At 38.9% G+C, this 16,568-nt stretch overlaps 1 protein-coding gene and 1 non-coding gene across 2 annotated transcripts in view; both read right to left on the reverse strand.

The window, feature by feature from the left end:
- Nucleotides 1–12,578, reverse strand: part of LOC120538624 (tripartite motif-containing protein 16-like) — a 31,411-nt gene extending 18,833 nt beyond the window's left edge. The window contains exons 1-4 of the mRNA XM_039768011.1: nucleotides 12,000–12,578; nucleotides 9,005–9,100; nucleotides 7,763–7,996; nucleotides 7,508–7,667 (exon numbers count right to left, since the gene is read on the reverse strand). Coding sequence (XP_039623945.1) covers nucleotides 7,508–7,667; nucleotides 7,763–7,996; nucleotides 9,005–9,100; nucleotides 12,000–12,578 — 1,069 coding nt within the window. The remainder of the gene's footprint in view (nucleotides 1–7,507; nucleotides 7,668–7,762; nucleotides 7,997–9,004; nucleotides 9,101–11,999) is intronic.
- Nucleotides 1,182–1,300, reverse strand: LOC120539839. The gene has a single exon (XR_005635699.1). It is a non-coding gene; the product is annotated as a 5S ribosomal RNA (ribosomal RNA).
- Nucleotides 12,579–16,568: the final 3,990 nt, after the last annotated feature.

Below are 16,568 nucleotides of genomic sequence, written 5' to 3' on the forward strand. Positions count from 1 at the left end.
GCTGCAGAGATGGTTCTTCTGGAAGGTTCTCCTCTCTCCACAGAGGACCTCTGGAACTCTGACAGAGTGACCATTGGGTTCTTGGTCACCTCCCTGACTAAGGCCCTTCTCCCCCGATTGCTCAGTTTAGATGGCTGGCCAGCTCTAGGAAGAGTCCTGGTGGTTTCGAACTTCTTCCACTTACGGATGATGGAGGCCACTGTGCTCTTTGGGACCTTCAAAGCAGCAGAATTTTTTCTGTAACCTTCCCTCGAGACAATACTGTCTTGGAGGTCTACAGACAATTCCTTTGACTTCATGCTTGGTTTGTGCTCTGACTTGAGCTGTCAACTGTCGGACTATATATAGACAGGTGTGTGCCTTTCCAAACCATGTCCAATCAACTGAATTCACCACAGATGGGCTCCAATTAAGCTGCAGAAACATCTCAAGAATGATCAGGGGAAACAGGATGCACCTGAGCTCAATTTTGAGCTTCATGGCAATGGCTGTGAATACTTATGTACATGTGCTTTCTCAATTTTTTTATTTTTGATAAATTTGCAAAAACCTCAAGTAAACTTTTTTCACATTGTCATTATGGGGTGTTGTGTATAGAATTCTGAGGAAAAAAATAAATTTAATCTATTTTGAAATAAGGCTGTAACATAACAAAATGTGGAAAAAGTGATGCACTGTGAATACTTTCTGGATGCACTGTAAATAAAGTAAACATTTTCTAATTAGGGATGGAGTGCAGTTGCGCAATGAGCTGCAGTGAGATGGCCAATGTTAAGTTAAAAGAGATGGGAGTTTGGTAATAGGAGTGTGGCTAAAGACTGAGAACAGTCACAAGTTAATACACAATGACACAAGATATTAAACAATTACTTCAAAAAGCTTTAACACATCAAACCAATAACAAATCCATGGCTCTGTTAAGACCTTGATTTCAAAGGAATCAATAGCATTACTAACAAGTAATAAATTCACAAGATCTCTAGGGCTGCACCTATTTATTTTTATTTTTTTTTATTGATTAGCAATTATCCATCCATCCGTTTTCCAACACATTGAATCTGAACACAGGGTCACAGGGGTCTGCTGGAGCCAATCCCAGCTAACACAGGGCAGGAACCAATCCCAGGTAGGGCACCAACCCACTGCAGGACACACACCAAGCACAATTTAGAATCGCCAATAGCTTACAGCACTCGGTATTCCCAGGCGGCCTCCCATCCAAGTACTAACTGAGCCCGACCCTGCTTAGCTTCCGAGATCGGACGAGATCAGGCGTATTCAGAGTGGTATGGCCGTAAACATTAGCAATTATTTTTTAATCTAATAAACTTGCAGCATCTACACAGCCATCTGTTACTTTAAATGTAAGTTTAATTAAATTAACTACATATTATGGGATATATGAAAGAAGTAAACTGCACATGTAGCAAGCCATCCTGTGGTTCTGAGTCCATTTAATAGAAAAAAGTGGCAGAACATAGAACAAACTTCCATCCATCCAACTATATCCTAACTACAGGGTCTGCTGGAGCCAATCCCAGCTGCAAGGCAGGAAACAAACCCCAGGCAGGGCACCAGCCCACTGCAGGGCACACACACACAAGGGACAATTTAGGATTGCCAATCCACCTAACCTGTATGTCTTTGGATTGTGGGAGGAAACCCATGCAGACAGGGGGAGAACATGCAAACTCTACACAGGAAGGACACAGGAAGGGAACCTGGGTTTCCTAACTACAAGGCAGCAGCGCTATTCACTGCCCCACCATGCCTCCCTAGAACAAACTCGTCAGTCAAAATAATAATTTTGGATTGTTACATTAAAAATTTAACAAACACCAAAAAGCAAATAATGAAAAACTTTTATCATTAAAATATCAACACTGTATTGTATAATAAATATTTCCAAATAAGTGTTTAAATCAGATATTACAGATCATTTAGAAGTGCAACGTAAGTGCAAAAATGTAAAATCAAGTAACAGTGGAGTTTGTTAGAATCAGGTTTCAAAACACAAATAATATAATCTTTTTAGCAGTCCAACATTAGTGCAAAGATCAGTTTGAGTAACACTTGATCACAACTTATCAATTCAAATAATACTTCAGATTAGGGCTGGGCGATATATCGAGATTTTAAAATATACTGGGATATAAATAGAGCAGGATATGGACTGAGGCAATATTGTTTCTATCAAGTTTAAATAAAGTTTTGTTTTAATCTTGTAAAAACCCTTTTTTCTTACGTCCCACTGTCTGCTCCAGGATTCACTACTGTGTTCTGCTAGCTACCCCGCCCCCACTTGCGCTTGCGTATGCATAAACAACTCTCTCTCGACATGGAGGTTACAACTGAAGAAAACTTAGTATGTAAAAAAGGAACAATTGATCGATTATTTGGAGGTGGTTTGGATTTCACAGGTCAGATGAGCAGTAGAATCATATAATCTGCAGGGAATGCCATAAGGCAGTAGTGTCAAAAAGTGGGAGCACTACCAATCTTTTTCATCACTCAAAACAGCGCCACAAAATTCAATGCGAACAGGCTGTTAAACTCTAGTACTGCAGTTACGAAGAATTTGCCACCTGAAATGCCTAAACCAATTCAGATTGACATTGCAAGCTTTATTTATCCATGCCTTAACCTTAAAAAAAGTGCAAAGAAGTGCAATATCACTGAGGCAGTTGCTTATTACGTAGCAAAAGATATGCTTCCTGTCTCAACACTGGAAAAGAATGAACAAAACTCTTGACCCACAATGTGAATTGCTCAGTTGCAATTACTTTGCAAGAGAAGTGCTGCCTAACATGTACATTCAATTCAGACATACCCCTTACCGACCTGATCACTAAACTAAAACATTTCGTGTTGACAACTGATATGTGGTCAAGCCACACCTGCGAGCCATATTTAAGTGTGAATATTCATTTCATTAAAGAATGGGAGATTAACCTGTGTGTCTGCAAATGAGCTATTTCCCTCAAAACCACACTTATGAGCACATTGCCAAAAACTTTGCAAGATATCTTTGCAAACTGGAAGCTGGATGAAAAGTGGTTCATTGCTATTAGAAGTGACAATAAGAGCAACATTATCCAAGTGGTACAAATGCTGAAGTGGCAAAAGATGCAGTGCTTTGGGCATAGACTTTGGCAATTGGTTTGTTCAAGATTAAAAATAAATAGCATTAACTGCTTATGTGTTATACAGTAATTATCAAAGCCAAAATTAATGCTTGCCTTTACACTGAATTATGTCATTTAAACACATAACTTATTTCATGAAGAGAATTTTAAATTTGCTACAACATAATATGTAAAATGCCCTTAGGCTAGACTCTTTTCCAAAAATGAAACGTGTTTTACAGATTTATTTAAATGCATGTGTAGCCATGTGGTAATCCGATTCCAGCAGGCCTAAGTGAACCTCTTTTTAACATAAGTGTAAAATATTACTGTGGTGGGCTTGTGCCCTGCCCGGGGTTTGTTTCCTGCCTTGTGCCCTGTGTTGGCTGTGGTTGGATCCAGCAGACCCCAGTGACCCTGTAGTTAGGATATAACGGGTTGGATAATGGATGAAAAGCATGTTTTATTACAAAACATGGCATGGATGACCACCACAAGTGACCTGGGCAATTTGTTCATGCAAAAGAATTTTCCGCTTCTCCTACAGCTGGTGGAGGAGGAGGGATCTGGCTGAATTTCAGTTGCTGCTGGATCTGCCTGCTCACCAGCTCATTACAGAGATGCCAACATTCTAGGGATCAAGGCAGAAAATGATTGAGAGGGTTCTAGAGCAGGAAAGCTCACTTTCAAAAGTCCTGTTTTCTGTCAAAAAATCCAGGCATCTTGTCCATACTTGGCAAGATTTAGAGGTACTTGAAATGGTCCAGAAAGCGCTCAAATCTCTTCAGAAAATCACAGATGCTTTGTATGGGGAGGACTATGTTACCCTTTCATAAGTCCAACCATCCACCCATCCATTATCCAAACCACTTTATCCTAATAAAGGGCAGTGGCGTAGCGTGTGTGTCAGCCGCCTGGGGTGGAGGAAAATTTCGCCACCCCCTTATTTAGGTATTTCAATTTAAAAGACTAAAATATACAGTAATTCTTTGCCGCCTCTTAAAAGTGCCGCCTGGGGCTGGCCGCCCCTGACTCCCCCACTACGCAACACCACTGATAAAGGGTCACGGGGGTCTGCAGGAGCCAATCCCAGCCAACACAGGGCACAAGGCAGGAAACAAACCCCGGGCAGGGCGCCAGCCCACTGCAGAGCTATGTCCAACCAGTGCTCCAAATTTTCAACTCTACCATTCTGGCACACGATAAAGGTAACAGTGAAACTGGAAAATCCATCAAATCCATTGTGGGTTACAAGAATGAAACGTGTGCCGACCCATCTCCTGTTGGACAAGGCATTATTTGTCAATCCAAAGTTTAAATCCACTTATATTACAGCTGAGAGGATCAAGGCACTGAAGCTCAGAGATGGATTGCAAATGGAATTGCTGACCTCTGAGGAGAGCTGCTGCAGCACAATCAGCTCAGCTGAGATATGTCTAAGCCAGCAGACCAACCAACAAGGGCACCACTTAAAAACAAAAAAATCCCTTGCAAGCTTTTTCACTCAGACAATGACCCCCACCTGCCCCACAGCATCAAAGAGGCAAACAACTGAGAATGAACTGTCCAACTACATTTTGCCATCTCCAGCAGAGCACAAAACAGATCCCTTTGCATGGTGGAAGGAGCATGCAGCATCTTCCCCACTTTAAGTTGCCTGGCACAAAACTACCTTTGTGTCCCTGTGACCAGTTCACCATCACAGAGGGTATTTAGTTGTAGTGGCAATATTGTCAGTTGTCACAGGGCATCCTTGAAGCCTGAGATGGTCGACAGGCTGGTATTTCTAGCTCAAAATCTTTAGGCTAGGATGAAATGCTTAGATACTACCTCAGCAAGAACTACTTTGCAAAATAGGTGACTAAACATGTTAGTGTAGTTTGTTCAGTTGTGTAAAATAATCTTGTTAAGGAAAACCTAAATGCACTTGTTATTGGCTACAGTTTATTAACTTGTCTGTTAAACAGTGGAGGGCAAGTAAGAGACAGGTCATATATTTATTTATATTGTTATTTATTTTATATTTATTATTATTTTATTTTAACACTAGGGTGCTCTGTCCCCTGCTCGCTTCGCTCGCCCACCCCCGGGTTTGGTTTACCGGAAATACAATTTAAAGAGATTGTTATTTTCATGGGAATTGTTACATATGCATTATTTTCACTTTTACTTTAAAACTTTTGTAAAAGCAATACTGTATTTGTCCTTTATTTCCAGCCCCGGGCGTGGTTAAATCTGATTCTCATAGGATGTATAACGTTGCACACATTGTTTGGGGCGGCTGAACACACGCTAAGGAGAAGCGGTTGGATCATCTGCTGGCTTATTGCTGCTGCTGCTGGCAAGCTGCGTATTCTGCTTGCCACTTGTCGTTGTTTTAAGAGCTGGGAGCACATGAAGCGTGTCTGCCAAAAGCATTCCAACAACTGCTAGGTTAGATGTCCGTGAACTTGTTTTAAATGTTGTCTCACTGCCTTATCTTGCGTGATGTTAAAGTGTCTCTCGCGGGACGTTAAACTGTCTTCCGAGAAGAGGTATGTTTCGTCTCCCTAGTCTCTCTTCCAAGATTTTTTTTATAGGAGATATAATTTCAAGTACATTTCCAGAACACTGAGGCCTGCCATTTTTTATTTACATTTAAACATTTATTTACATTTGCACTATGTTCTTAACCTGAAAGCAGGTAGTTCTTTTAAGTACTGTGGGCCTGTAAGTTAAATATATATATATTAATTTGCTATGTATTTCAACCTTTATTCTGATAAATACATTATTGTATGGCTTTAGCTTACAACTGAAAATTTTACTCCATAAAAATATCTATTTATATATCGTATATTGCCATTCAGCCAAAATATATTGAGATGTGATTTTTTGCCTATATCGCTCAGCCCTACCTCAGATTATATAACAAAAACATGAGCAAAGTTCTCCAGCACTTTGGAAGTCTGTGGTCTTTACATGAAGGACCTTCAGATGAAATAAGTACTGCCATGTTGATCTCTTGAAAAAGGTTAAAAACACGATGCATTGACATATGTTGTACCAACTGACATATTTAAAATAATTGACTATATTGATTACATTGATGCACTGTAACAGCACTAAAGATCTCATTTAATAATACCAATGTTTTAATCTCTTATGCCAAGATTAAAGTGAAGGTAATGTACAGTACCAAATGTATTTAAATAAGAAATACACATGAAATATAGATTAAAAACTACATTTGAATGAAGATTACAAACAATGAAATTGCAAACATCTGCTACATAATAGGGAAAGAATCACTGCATTCACAAATTGTATCTATAATCTTGCTTTTTTCATACTGGGGTACTGCTGAGTACTGGCAATACTGATGCAAAGCAGAGTGCCAGCCAGCAGCTAATGCCAGTCTTTTGCTGTATACAGTCACCCACACTTACTCACCAGGAAGAATAGTAACTGGAATGGGATTCAAGCCCAGTTTCCTGCAGCAATATCCAGTATACAACAAAGTCACTCAATGCACAAAGTAAAGAAAGGATAATAAATTGGTTTCATATATCATGAAAAAACAATTGATTCTATTAACAATAGAGAAAAAAAACACTGAGAAACTGGGATCGCCACCTCATGTTGCCCTTCTGCATAAAGATGCATTTAATAGTCAGGAGGAGGATGCATTTAGTAGTGAAGGAGACTGAAAGGTTTGAAATTGCAGGAGCATCTGCCAGTATTCTGTAGACTGCCCTTCCTTGTTGATCCATCATGAAGAAGGTTCAGTGGGTAGGCACATTGTGGAATTTTAACTGCTGTAGATTTGATTCCCACATTATAGATTTCAAAACAAAGGGCAAAACTGTTGCTAATAAGCTAATCAGTGTTAAAATGAATGAGGTATTGTTATCAGAATCAGGTAAGATAAAGAAGAAGTAAATATGTGCAAAGATTTTGTCTTCATAGGCTTAGAGATCTGTAATACAGGTATATGTGGATGTAGACTAAGCTCATGAAATCAGACTTCTAGTAAAAAGCTATGGCAATGCAGGACATGACCATGAAATTCAACATTTTCAATTGGCAAAAACTCCAAACGTGCTCTTACACAGAATTGTAGCATTTGGACCACCAGACAAGCAGAATAAAGGAAAATTATAATATTCTATAATTTTACTGTAAGAGATTACTTCATCTATCATGTACATAAGATAGATAAATATGCCAATTTTAGATCTCATCAAACAAAACATCTTTCTTAAGATGATGCTGAAATACTTTGGTCATACATGAGAAGAGAAGGTACATTGGATAAAGGAGGAATAGTAATGGTAAAAAGAAAATAGAAACACAAAGGGAAAACAAGATGGATGATTAACACCATCTAAATAATTCCATACCTCTCTCTGTGATTTTTGCAAGTTCCTTCTGGCTAATCTCATCCAAGTGCTCCTTCAAACATAACAGCTCTTTCCTCAAGTCCTCAGAGGAGAAGTCTGTGCCGACAGTAATGCTAAGTGAATCACCCTCACCAGGAGGGATACAAAGAGTCGGGAAATACTATAGCAAAATGCAAGGAAAGCAGAACTTCTGAGTTGCACAAAACTTTTGTCTGAAACAATAAAGGTTAGACTTGACCCAAATAGCTACACTACCTGAAGGAAGTGAATATGATCATCTGTCTTGGAGAGATCTGCTAGTTCATCATCTTGCCTCTTCAGAGCATCCATTTGCTCCTGCAGTCGCTCCATGATCCTTTCAGCTTTTCTTGATTCACACCTTTCCTGTTCTCTGATCAGTCCAGTCAATCTTCTGCGGATTTCCTCAATGGCACGGATCAGATCAATAAGATTTTTCTCCACTTCCTGCACTTCTCTGTCTGCAGAGACCTGGCGATGAAACAGAGAGAGTATTTAACCAGCACATATTTGACAGTTCTAAGAGTTCAAGGTATTGATCTTTCAGTCTGTAATGGGCTTTCACCAGTTTCTTTTTAAAAACAAAATCCTAAATATGTGAACTAAAAGTACACGTTTCCCATGCATCTCACAGTGGTTGACAATATAATCAGTCATTTTTTATCTCATTGTACCAAAAGTGTATTTTTGATATTTTTAATTGAATGGTTAAACTCTGTGATTTAGCTTCTAAAGAATTTTGAACTGAGACCACAAAATTATCAGGTATATGCTAGGGACACCGGAAGCCCCAGAGAAAGGTTTAGTCTGGTGTTTCTGTTGCAGAAATTGTGCTGCGTAGACCCAAAAATGTATAGTATTAAAAGTAGTCTTAAGCTCACAGTCTTATTCATTTTAAAGCTGGAAAGTGAGTTGGGGCAGGAGATCATTTGGCTGGATGAGAGAGGCCATGTCACAGTGAAAGAATTAAGAGATTAAATGCGAGTGAATGGATTGTGTGTTATACTTTAATGTTGGCAAGCATTTGAGCCATTCCATTTCAAAGGCTGGGATCAATAACTGTATCGTTAGACTAGGGCATTCCAGAATAGACACTCTGTATCCTTTCTCCAACATTCTAGTAACATGCATTTAAAATTATTTGGCTGCTACGTGAGTGAGTAAATGTGGACGAGCACTCAAATATGTGCTGTGATCAACTGGTGCCCTAGATTCTTGCCTAGCCCATTTTGACTTCATACAATTATGATCTGGATAAGCAACTGCAGAAAAGGGACTAATGTAAGGCTATAGCAGAAGACGCACAATGGACATTATTATAATTGCTCCATATATACAAATCCCAACTGTTAAATAAGATATAATCAATCACCAAGATGAAATTCACATAAGAATATGAAATCAAGATGTAAATATGTATTTGGTCATTGTGCTCAGAAAATTCACTGTGATTCATGCATCCTCATTTCTTCAGCTCACCTTAACCAACCTCACAGTCTGTCTCACCTCCTCCAGGCTCTTTTCTATCTCCAGGATTTTTCTTCTGATTTCAATCAATATAGCCCCCAATTGGGTCTGCATAAAAATGAAAAAGATGTTATTGTTTTCTAAATTGGACTGACTACTTACTCTAACCCAGTGTATGTACAATGTCAACCAAAAGTTCAAGTTAAGAAAGAAGAATCAGGAAAAGCTATCAATAAGTAAGAAAGGCAATGGATTGTAAAAATAAAGAATGAAAAGTAGAGACACAGAAATTAAATAACTAGGAGAAAAAGAAGGGGGGCAGATATGCAGTCTACATAGGCTACTGAAATAGCTAAAGAAATATCCAAATCACATCTTGCATATAAAGTCCAACCTTTGAGATTGTGTCATAAACAGAATATATGCAGTTACGTCCATAAATATTTGGACAGATACAACTTTTTTCTCATTTTGGTTCTATACATTACCACAATAAATTTTAAATGAAACAACTCAGATGCATTTGATTTGCAGACTTTCAGCTTTAATTCAGTGGGTTGAACAAAAAGATTGCATAAAAATGTGAGGCAACTAAAGCATTTTTTAACACAATCCCTTTATTTCAGGGACTCAAAAGTAATTGGACAATTGACTCAAAGGCTATTTCATGGGCAGGTGTGGGCACGTCCGCCGTTATGTCAGTATCAATTAAGCACATAAAACGCCTGGAGATGATTTGAGGTGTGGTGCTTGCATGTGGAGGATTTTGCTGTGAACAGTCAACATGCGGTCAAAGGAGCTCTTCATACAGGTGAAAGAAGCCATCCTTAAGCTGCGAAAACAGAAAAAACCCACCTGAGAAATTGCTACAATATTACGAGTGGCAAAATCTACAGTCTGGTACATCCTGAGAAAGAAAGCAAGCACTGGTGAACTCAGCAACGCAAAAAGACCTGGACGTCCACAGAAGACAACAGTGGTGGATGATCGCAGAATCATTTCCATGGTGAAGAGAAACCCCTTCACAACAGCCAACCAAGTGAACAACACTCTCCAGGGGGTAGGCGTATCGATATCCAAGTCTACCATAAAGAGAAGACTGCATGAAAGTAAATACAGAGGGTGCACTGCAAGGTGCAAGCCACTCATAATCCTCAAGAATAGAAAGGCTAGATTGGACTTTGCTAAAGAACATCTAAAAAAGCCAGCACAGTTCTGGAAAAACATTCTTTGGACAGATGAAACCAAGATCACACTCTACCAGAATGATGGCAAGAAAAAAGTATAGAGAAGGCGTGGAACAGCTCATTATCCAAAGCATATTACATCATCTTTAAAACACGGTGGAGGCAATGTGATAGCTTGGGCGTGCATGGCTGCCAGTGGAACTGGGACACTATTGTTTATTGATGATGTGACACAAGACAGAGGCAGCCGAATGAATTCTGAGGTGTTCAGAGACATATTGTCTGCTCAAATCCAGCTAAATGCAGTCAAATTGATTGAGCGTCGTTTCATGATACAGATGGACAATGACCCAAAACATAGATCCAAAGCAACTCAGGAGTTTATAAAAGCAAAGAAGTGGAAAATTCTTGAATGGCCAAGTCAGTCACCTGATCTTAACCCAATTGAGCATGCATTTCACTTGTTGAAGACTAAACTTCGGACAGAAAGGCCTACAAACAAACAGCAACTGAAAGCCGCTGCAAGTAAAGGCCTGGCAGAGCATTAAAAAGAAGGAAACCCAGCATCTGGTGATGTCCATGAGTTCAAGACTTCAGGCTGTCATTGAGTTTTCAACCAGATATTAGAAATGAACATTTTATTTCCTTTTATTTAATTTGTCCAATTACTTTTGAGCCCCTGAAATAAAGGGATTGTGTTAAAAAAATGCTTTAGTTGCCTCACAATTTTATGCAATCTTTTTGTTCAACCCACTGAATTGAAGCTGAAAGTCAGCCCTTCAACTGCATCTGAGTTGTTTCATTTAAAATTCATTGTGGTAATGTACAGAACCAAAATAGAAAAAAGTTGTCTCTGTCCAAATATTTATGGACCTAACTGTATATCCAAAGCATTTCTGTCCTGCATTAATTTTGTTATTTTATTCAAAAAAGACAATCTGATCATGTGCTGTACAAAATAAGAATTGACTGATCAAACACAGTCTGCTCAGATTTGAACCATTTTCTCTATTGAAGGTTCATAGGTTTAGAAAACAGAAAATATACATGGTCTGCAGTGAGGTCTGTAACCAGTAATTTCATTGCTGTCAGGACTGTGTACATAATTTTCTTTTGTTTTATAATTTATTATTTATGCAAAATTTATTTTTTCAATGGGCATCACATTTTTTTCCTTGGTTTCATGGGTGCCACCATTGTGCTGTTATGCATATTATGTTGCTATGATATATTGTTGGCCAAGCTATTAAATATTATACTTCTTAGAATCCAAACTTTGGACATGAGAGAACCTTTTTAACTAGTGTCCTTGTAGAATTCCTACTATAGACTCATTTTTCTTCGACCATGTATTATTTTACTCGTTTTGACCTTACAAACCTTTTTGAGTTGTGGTGTTGTGACTGAGACAATATTTAAGTTTTTCTACTTCCATTTCATTAATGTGGTCTGTGAGAAATTCAAATGGCTGTGACAGTCATCCACGGAGCCCACAACTTGTGTATTGCTTAACACATCAATATTTTTCTTTGTTTGTGAGGATGCTACACAACTGTACCATTCTATAAAGGGTACCTTTTTAGCCCTTTCTTGTTTTTCCTCATAAATGATGCTATGACCTTATCATTTAGTAATTAAAAAAGGGAGACACCATCCCTGCAGAGGGCTTCTCTCTAAATATTCCACACTGACAAAATATTTAAATATATTTAATTTAAGCTGTCTGGTTATTGAGGTAGTTGGTCACATGGACAACTTCTATACATGATAACATTCCATTTTTCCCACCTCAAAATCTGGAAATACCTGAGGTGTCTCACCTGTTTCTCTGCCCTTTCTGCCTCTAGTTCCACAGTCTCATGGCTTCGGTGTCCATTTGCAACACACAACAGGCAAATGCACATCTGGTCAGTTTTGCAAAAAGCCTCCAGACCTCTCTGGTGCTGCATACAGAGCTTTTGCTGCAGATTTCCAGTAGGGCTGACTAGTCGATGACTCTTCCATGCAGCCCCCTCATAGTGCAGTTGAATGTGAGTCTCACAGAATGAGGCCAGGCAAGTGAGGCATGACTTTACAGCACGGAATTTCCTCCCAGCACAGAAGCTACACTCAACCTCTCCAGGTCCAGCGTAGTTCTGGGGCAAAGCTGAGTTGGAGCCCCTTTTATTTAGTTTCTGCACAACCTCTGCAAGCAGGGTGTTTCTGCACAGCACTGGCCTTGGGGTAAAAGTCTCTCTACACTGAGGACAGCTGTAGGCTCCAGCTTGCTCCCAGCAACCTGTGATGCACTCCATGCAGTAATTGTGCCCACAAGGGGTAGTGACCGGCTCCTTCAGAATGTCCAGGCACACCAAGCAAGTCAGCAGTTCCTGAGATCCTATATTGGTTGCTTCTGCCATTCTACTTCAGAGCTAATGAGACACAGATTGGCTTAATCTTCCTGTTATTAAAGAAAAAAAAAAAAACTGCTACATTTTGGATTGCTTATTCACCCTCTTCATGAATAGGAGCGGTGAATAAATGTAATATTCATTATACTGCCTGTACAAGCTTGGCTAATGCTTAATTAATGTAATTAAACTTTTAGATCAAACATTTGAAGAATATTACTTTTAAGCAATGTGTTTTCATTGTTTTAACCCGAGGCACCAAACTCCTACTACGTATTTCAAATTTCACATCCATTACTTTAAACAAGTGACCTAAAATGGAGAAGACTCATTGATCTCCTCTTGGTGAGTTCACTGCTCAGTATATAAGATTTTCTTTTCAGATTTTAAGAACTTCTAAGAGTAGAATATAGACACAGGCAGTATTCTGGCAAATTTCAATCCAACTAACACTTTTACTTCACAGAATGATGTAGAGCTTGCCAATAAACGCATTTTAGAATAAAGAAATGTCAGGGCTGTGCTGGAGTACTTTTGCAGTAAACTCTGATTGTACTTTTTGAAAGGAAGTTTTTGTGAAGCAGGATTAAGACTGTTAAAGCAAACAATGAACTACAAAAATAGAAGCACATTATTTGTTCTATCAGATGCTGTCACAATACCCAGGAAAAATCAAAGCAGACCTTGTGCCCAAAGCCTCTGGCTTAAGGTTCTAAGTTTGAAGAACCACCAAAGTTGTCATTCAAGTTAATTTTACACAAAAATCAACCAAAAGCCAACCAAAATCATCGCTACTCAGAAAAATGGCTTTGTTAAAAAGTACCTGATGTGAAGAGTCCCAATGTTAAAAATAAGCAATGTTCTCAATGTTATGCAAATTACCACCATTCCATTTAGCAAAAAGCAAACACAGAAATTGACTATTGTTTTGAATTGCTGAGCCTGTTCAGAGATTGTTGCAGTCCTTTAGTAATTAATTTTATGCAATTTACTCTTAAAAGGTCCAGTATGCTCATAAAATTAATAAATACTAGCTGAAGCCTGCCGTAGCATACGACGGTGTAAGAACAGGAACGGAAAACGGTGAGAAAGGAATTCAGTATAACAAAGGCTTAGGAAACCATATACCAGTATAACGAAAATAGCAAGGAGGGAAACCAATGCTAACGGTTGAGAGAGTACTTTCCTGTAGCAGGCTATGGAAAACAGACATATATAGATAGACGCCACATTTACTGTGTTGCCCAGTCGACACGATAAGTCAGCACGTCCGCACTATTGTGAGTGGTAAAAGTGCCATTTAAACTAATACAGGTAGATGTGGAAACTGGGTTTTCTGATGAAAAAACAATAACGTTTTAAACATTATCGTTTACATACAACAGATTTTGGCGAATCGTTTACATGCAATTATGTATATCCATTTATACACTAATAATGGCAATTTTTAAATAATAATAATAATAATATTATTATTATTATTATTAAATAATTCCTCCTGTATAAGTAACATTTCTCGGACTGCTTTCTTCCATCTCCGAAACATTTCTATACTTCGTCCTGTTCTTATGCAACACAGTACTAAAGTATTGGTTAATGCCCGAGTCACCTCACGTATAGATTACTGTAATGCTACTCTCTGTGTCATCCCACAAAAACCTATCTATCGCTTAGAATTTATTCCAAATTCTGCTGCCAGGATAATAACTTGCTGTTCTAAATCCACTGAACATACTACACCTATTCTCTCTCAACTTCACTGGCTCCCTGTTAACTACAGAATACAATACTAAATACCACTCTTAACATTTAAAACTCTCCACGACCTCACTGATCTCCTACAGACTGACACTCCTCTCACTCACTCTGATTCTCATCTGCAGCTGTACTTTCTGTACCACACATCAAACTCTGTGCTATGGGAGCTCGAACGTCTCTCATAGTGCTCCTCAACTCGGGAATTCTTTTCTCTCTCATATACATGAACTCGATTCAATAACACATTTTAAAACTACCCTCAAAACTTATCTTTTCAAACTGGCATACCAATTGTGAATTTTGCACTGTTACTGCCAGTTATCTTTGTTTGCTAATTATTGCTGTTTGATTTAGCCTTCTCTTTAGCCTCAAGATCGACGGTGGACACAGAAGGAGGATTAAAGATGGTGGGCGGAGCTCTGCCGTGCGTTCCCCATGATGTGAGAGGAGGGTTAGAGTGGGCGGGCGGGGCTCTGTCGTGTGTTCTCCATGACGCCAGAGGAGGGTTACATGGGCTGGCGGGGCTCTGTGAATTGGCAGGCGTGGCTCTCTGTCTTGCGCTCACTGTCTTGCGTGCCCTTAGTGAATTATATATGTAGATGGTCAGGGTATAGTTATGTACAAATGATAATCTATACATATAAAGGAGAGTTGGGATCTGAAAGACTGTGTTTGTGTGTTTGTGGAGGGATGGAGAGTTAAAGCGGGTGGGGGAGTCACGTGATCATCTCCCCTCCCATTCATGTCATTTCATTCACTTCATTTCACTCCGAGCTGAGCTCCGCAGCTGACGCAGTCTTGCCGTTCTTTTTCCTTAGTGTTTAGTCCTCTCTCCCTTACTGATTTATATAAAGGAGAGTTGGGATCCGACAGACTGTGTTTGTGTGTTTGTGGAGGGATGGAGAGTTAAGGCGGGTGGGGGAGTCATGTGATCATCTCCCCTCCCATTCACCTCATTTCATTCACTTCATTTCGCTCCGAGCTGAGCTCCGCTGTTGTCGCGGTCTTGCCGTTCTTTTCCCTTAGTGTTTAGTCCTCTCTCCTTTACTGATTTACTGTTTACTAGACACAGTACTTACTGAATAGTATTTTTTCCTTTAGTGTTTATACTTTGTGTTTCTTAGTGTTTAGTTGACGCTGTGTGTGGTGTTCCCTGCGATGTTGTGGTTTACTGTTACTTTCTACTTTGTTTTTTTACTTTATTGTTTAGTAGATTTTCATTAACATTTTGACAAATATTCTCAAAACAGTATGGTTTTCAATCACTTCTTAAACAAATTGAGGGATTCATCAGTTTGGATGAAGGTGGACAGCTTGTTCTACCAGATAGGAGCTACTGTACATATGAAAAAAGTCTGGATTGACATTGGATACCATGCAGAGGTGGCATCACCAGACACTGTTTACTGGGAGAACTGAGTAGATGAGAAAGTGCATAGCAACTCACCAGTGTCTCCATATACATAGGTGCTGACCCATTGACTACTCTGAACACAAGCATCAATTAACTATTATAATTAAATCAGGATATGATAAAGACCCTTTCTTTAACAATAAATATGCAGAAACCTAATTGGCCACAAAGTAAATACAAGTTGTGATCAAAAACATGTCCAACACTTTCCATCCTTCTGTTAGAATTACCAGGTAATGGCCGTTAATTTGAAATATCCCGTCTTGGTACTTCAGTACCATGTGGACTACTGGTTTACTAGCGCATTCAATGCTGTCACTTAATTTCTTAGTTAGTGAAGGGATAAGTAGCAGACATTCAAAGGCACTTAAAAATATATATATATATGTAGAGAAAATACTACTGTTAGAAGCACCATTGGTTGTTGAGCTTTAAAAACTTGGGTTCTGCAAAAGGCCAAGCAGAGCTCATTGATATGCCTTGTTTTGGCAGACAAGCACAGCAGTTATTGTGCCTTTACTTCCAAGGTATACAGTGTTTTACTTCTCACTTGTGCAATGTTGTTGAAACCTATAGATTATATTGAGAAATTAGGGGTGTAACAAGTAGATCTAGTTTTCCTATGAATGCATTCAAACCAGTGATAATCCAGGATGTGTAAAATTATAAACTGAAGACCAGACATATGAACTACCCAAAAAAGACCTATTATTAAAGCACATTATCAATATCTTATGCCATATTTTTATAAGGTAACTTATTACTTAATGTGGCAACACTCAATGAATATGAGTGATACTTGCAAATGTGGAGCTTGTGTCCCAAGA

This window comes from Polypterus senegalus, chromosome 11, assembly GCF_016835505.1.
Source record: "Polypterus senegalus isolate Bchr_013 chromosome 11, ASM1683550v1, whole genome shotgun sequence".
Classification (NCBI taxonomy): Eukaryota; Metazoa; Chordata; class Cladistia; order Polypteriformes; family Polypteridae; genus Polypterus; species Polypterus senegalus.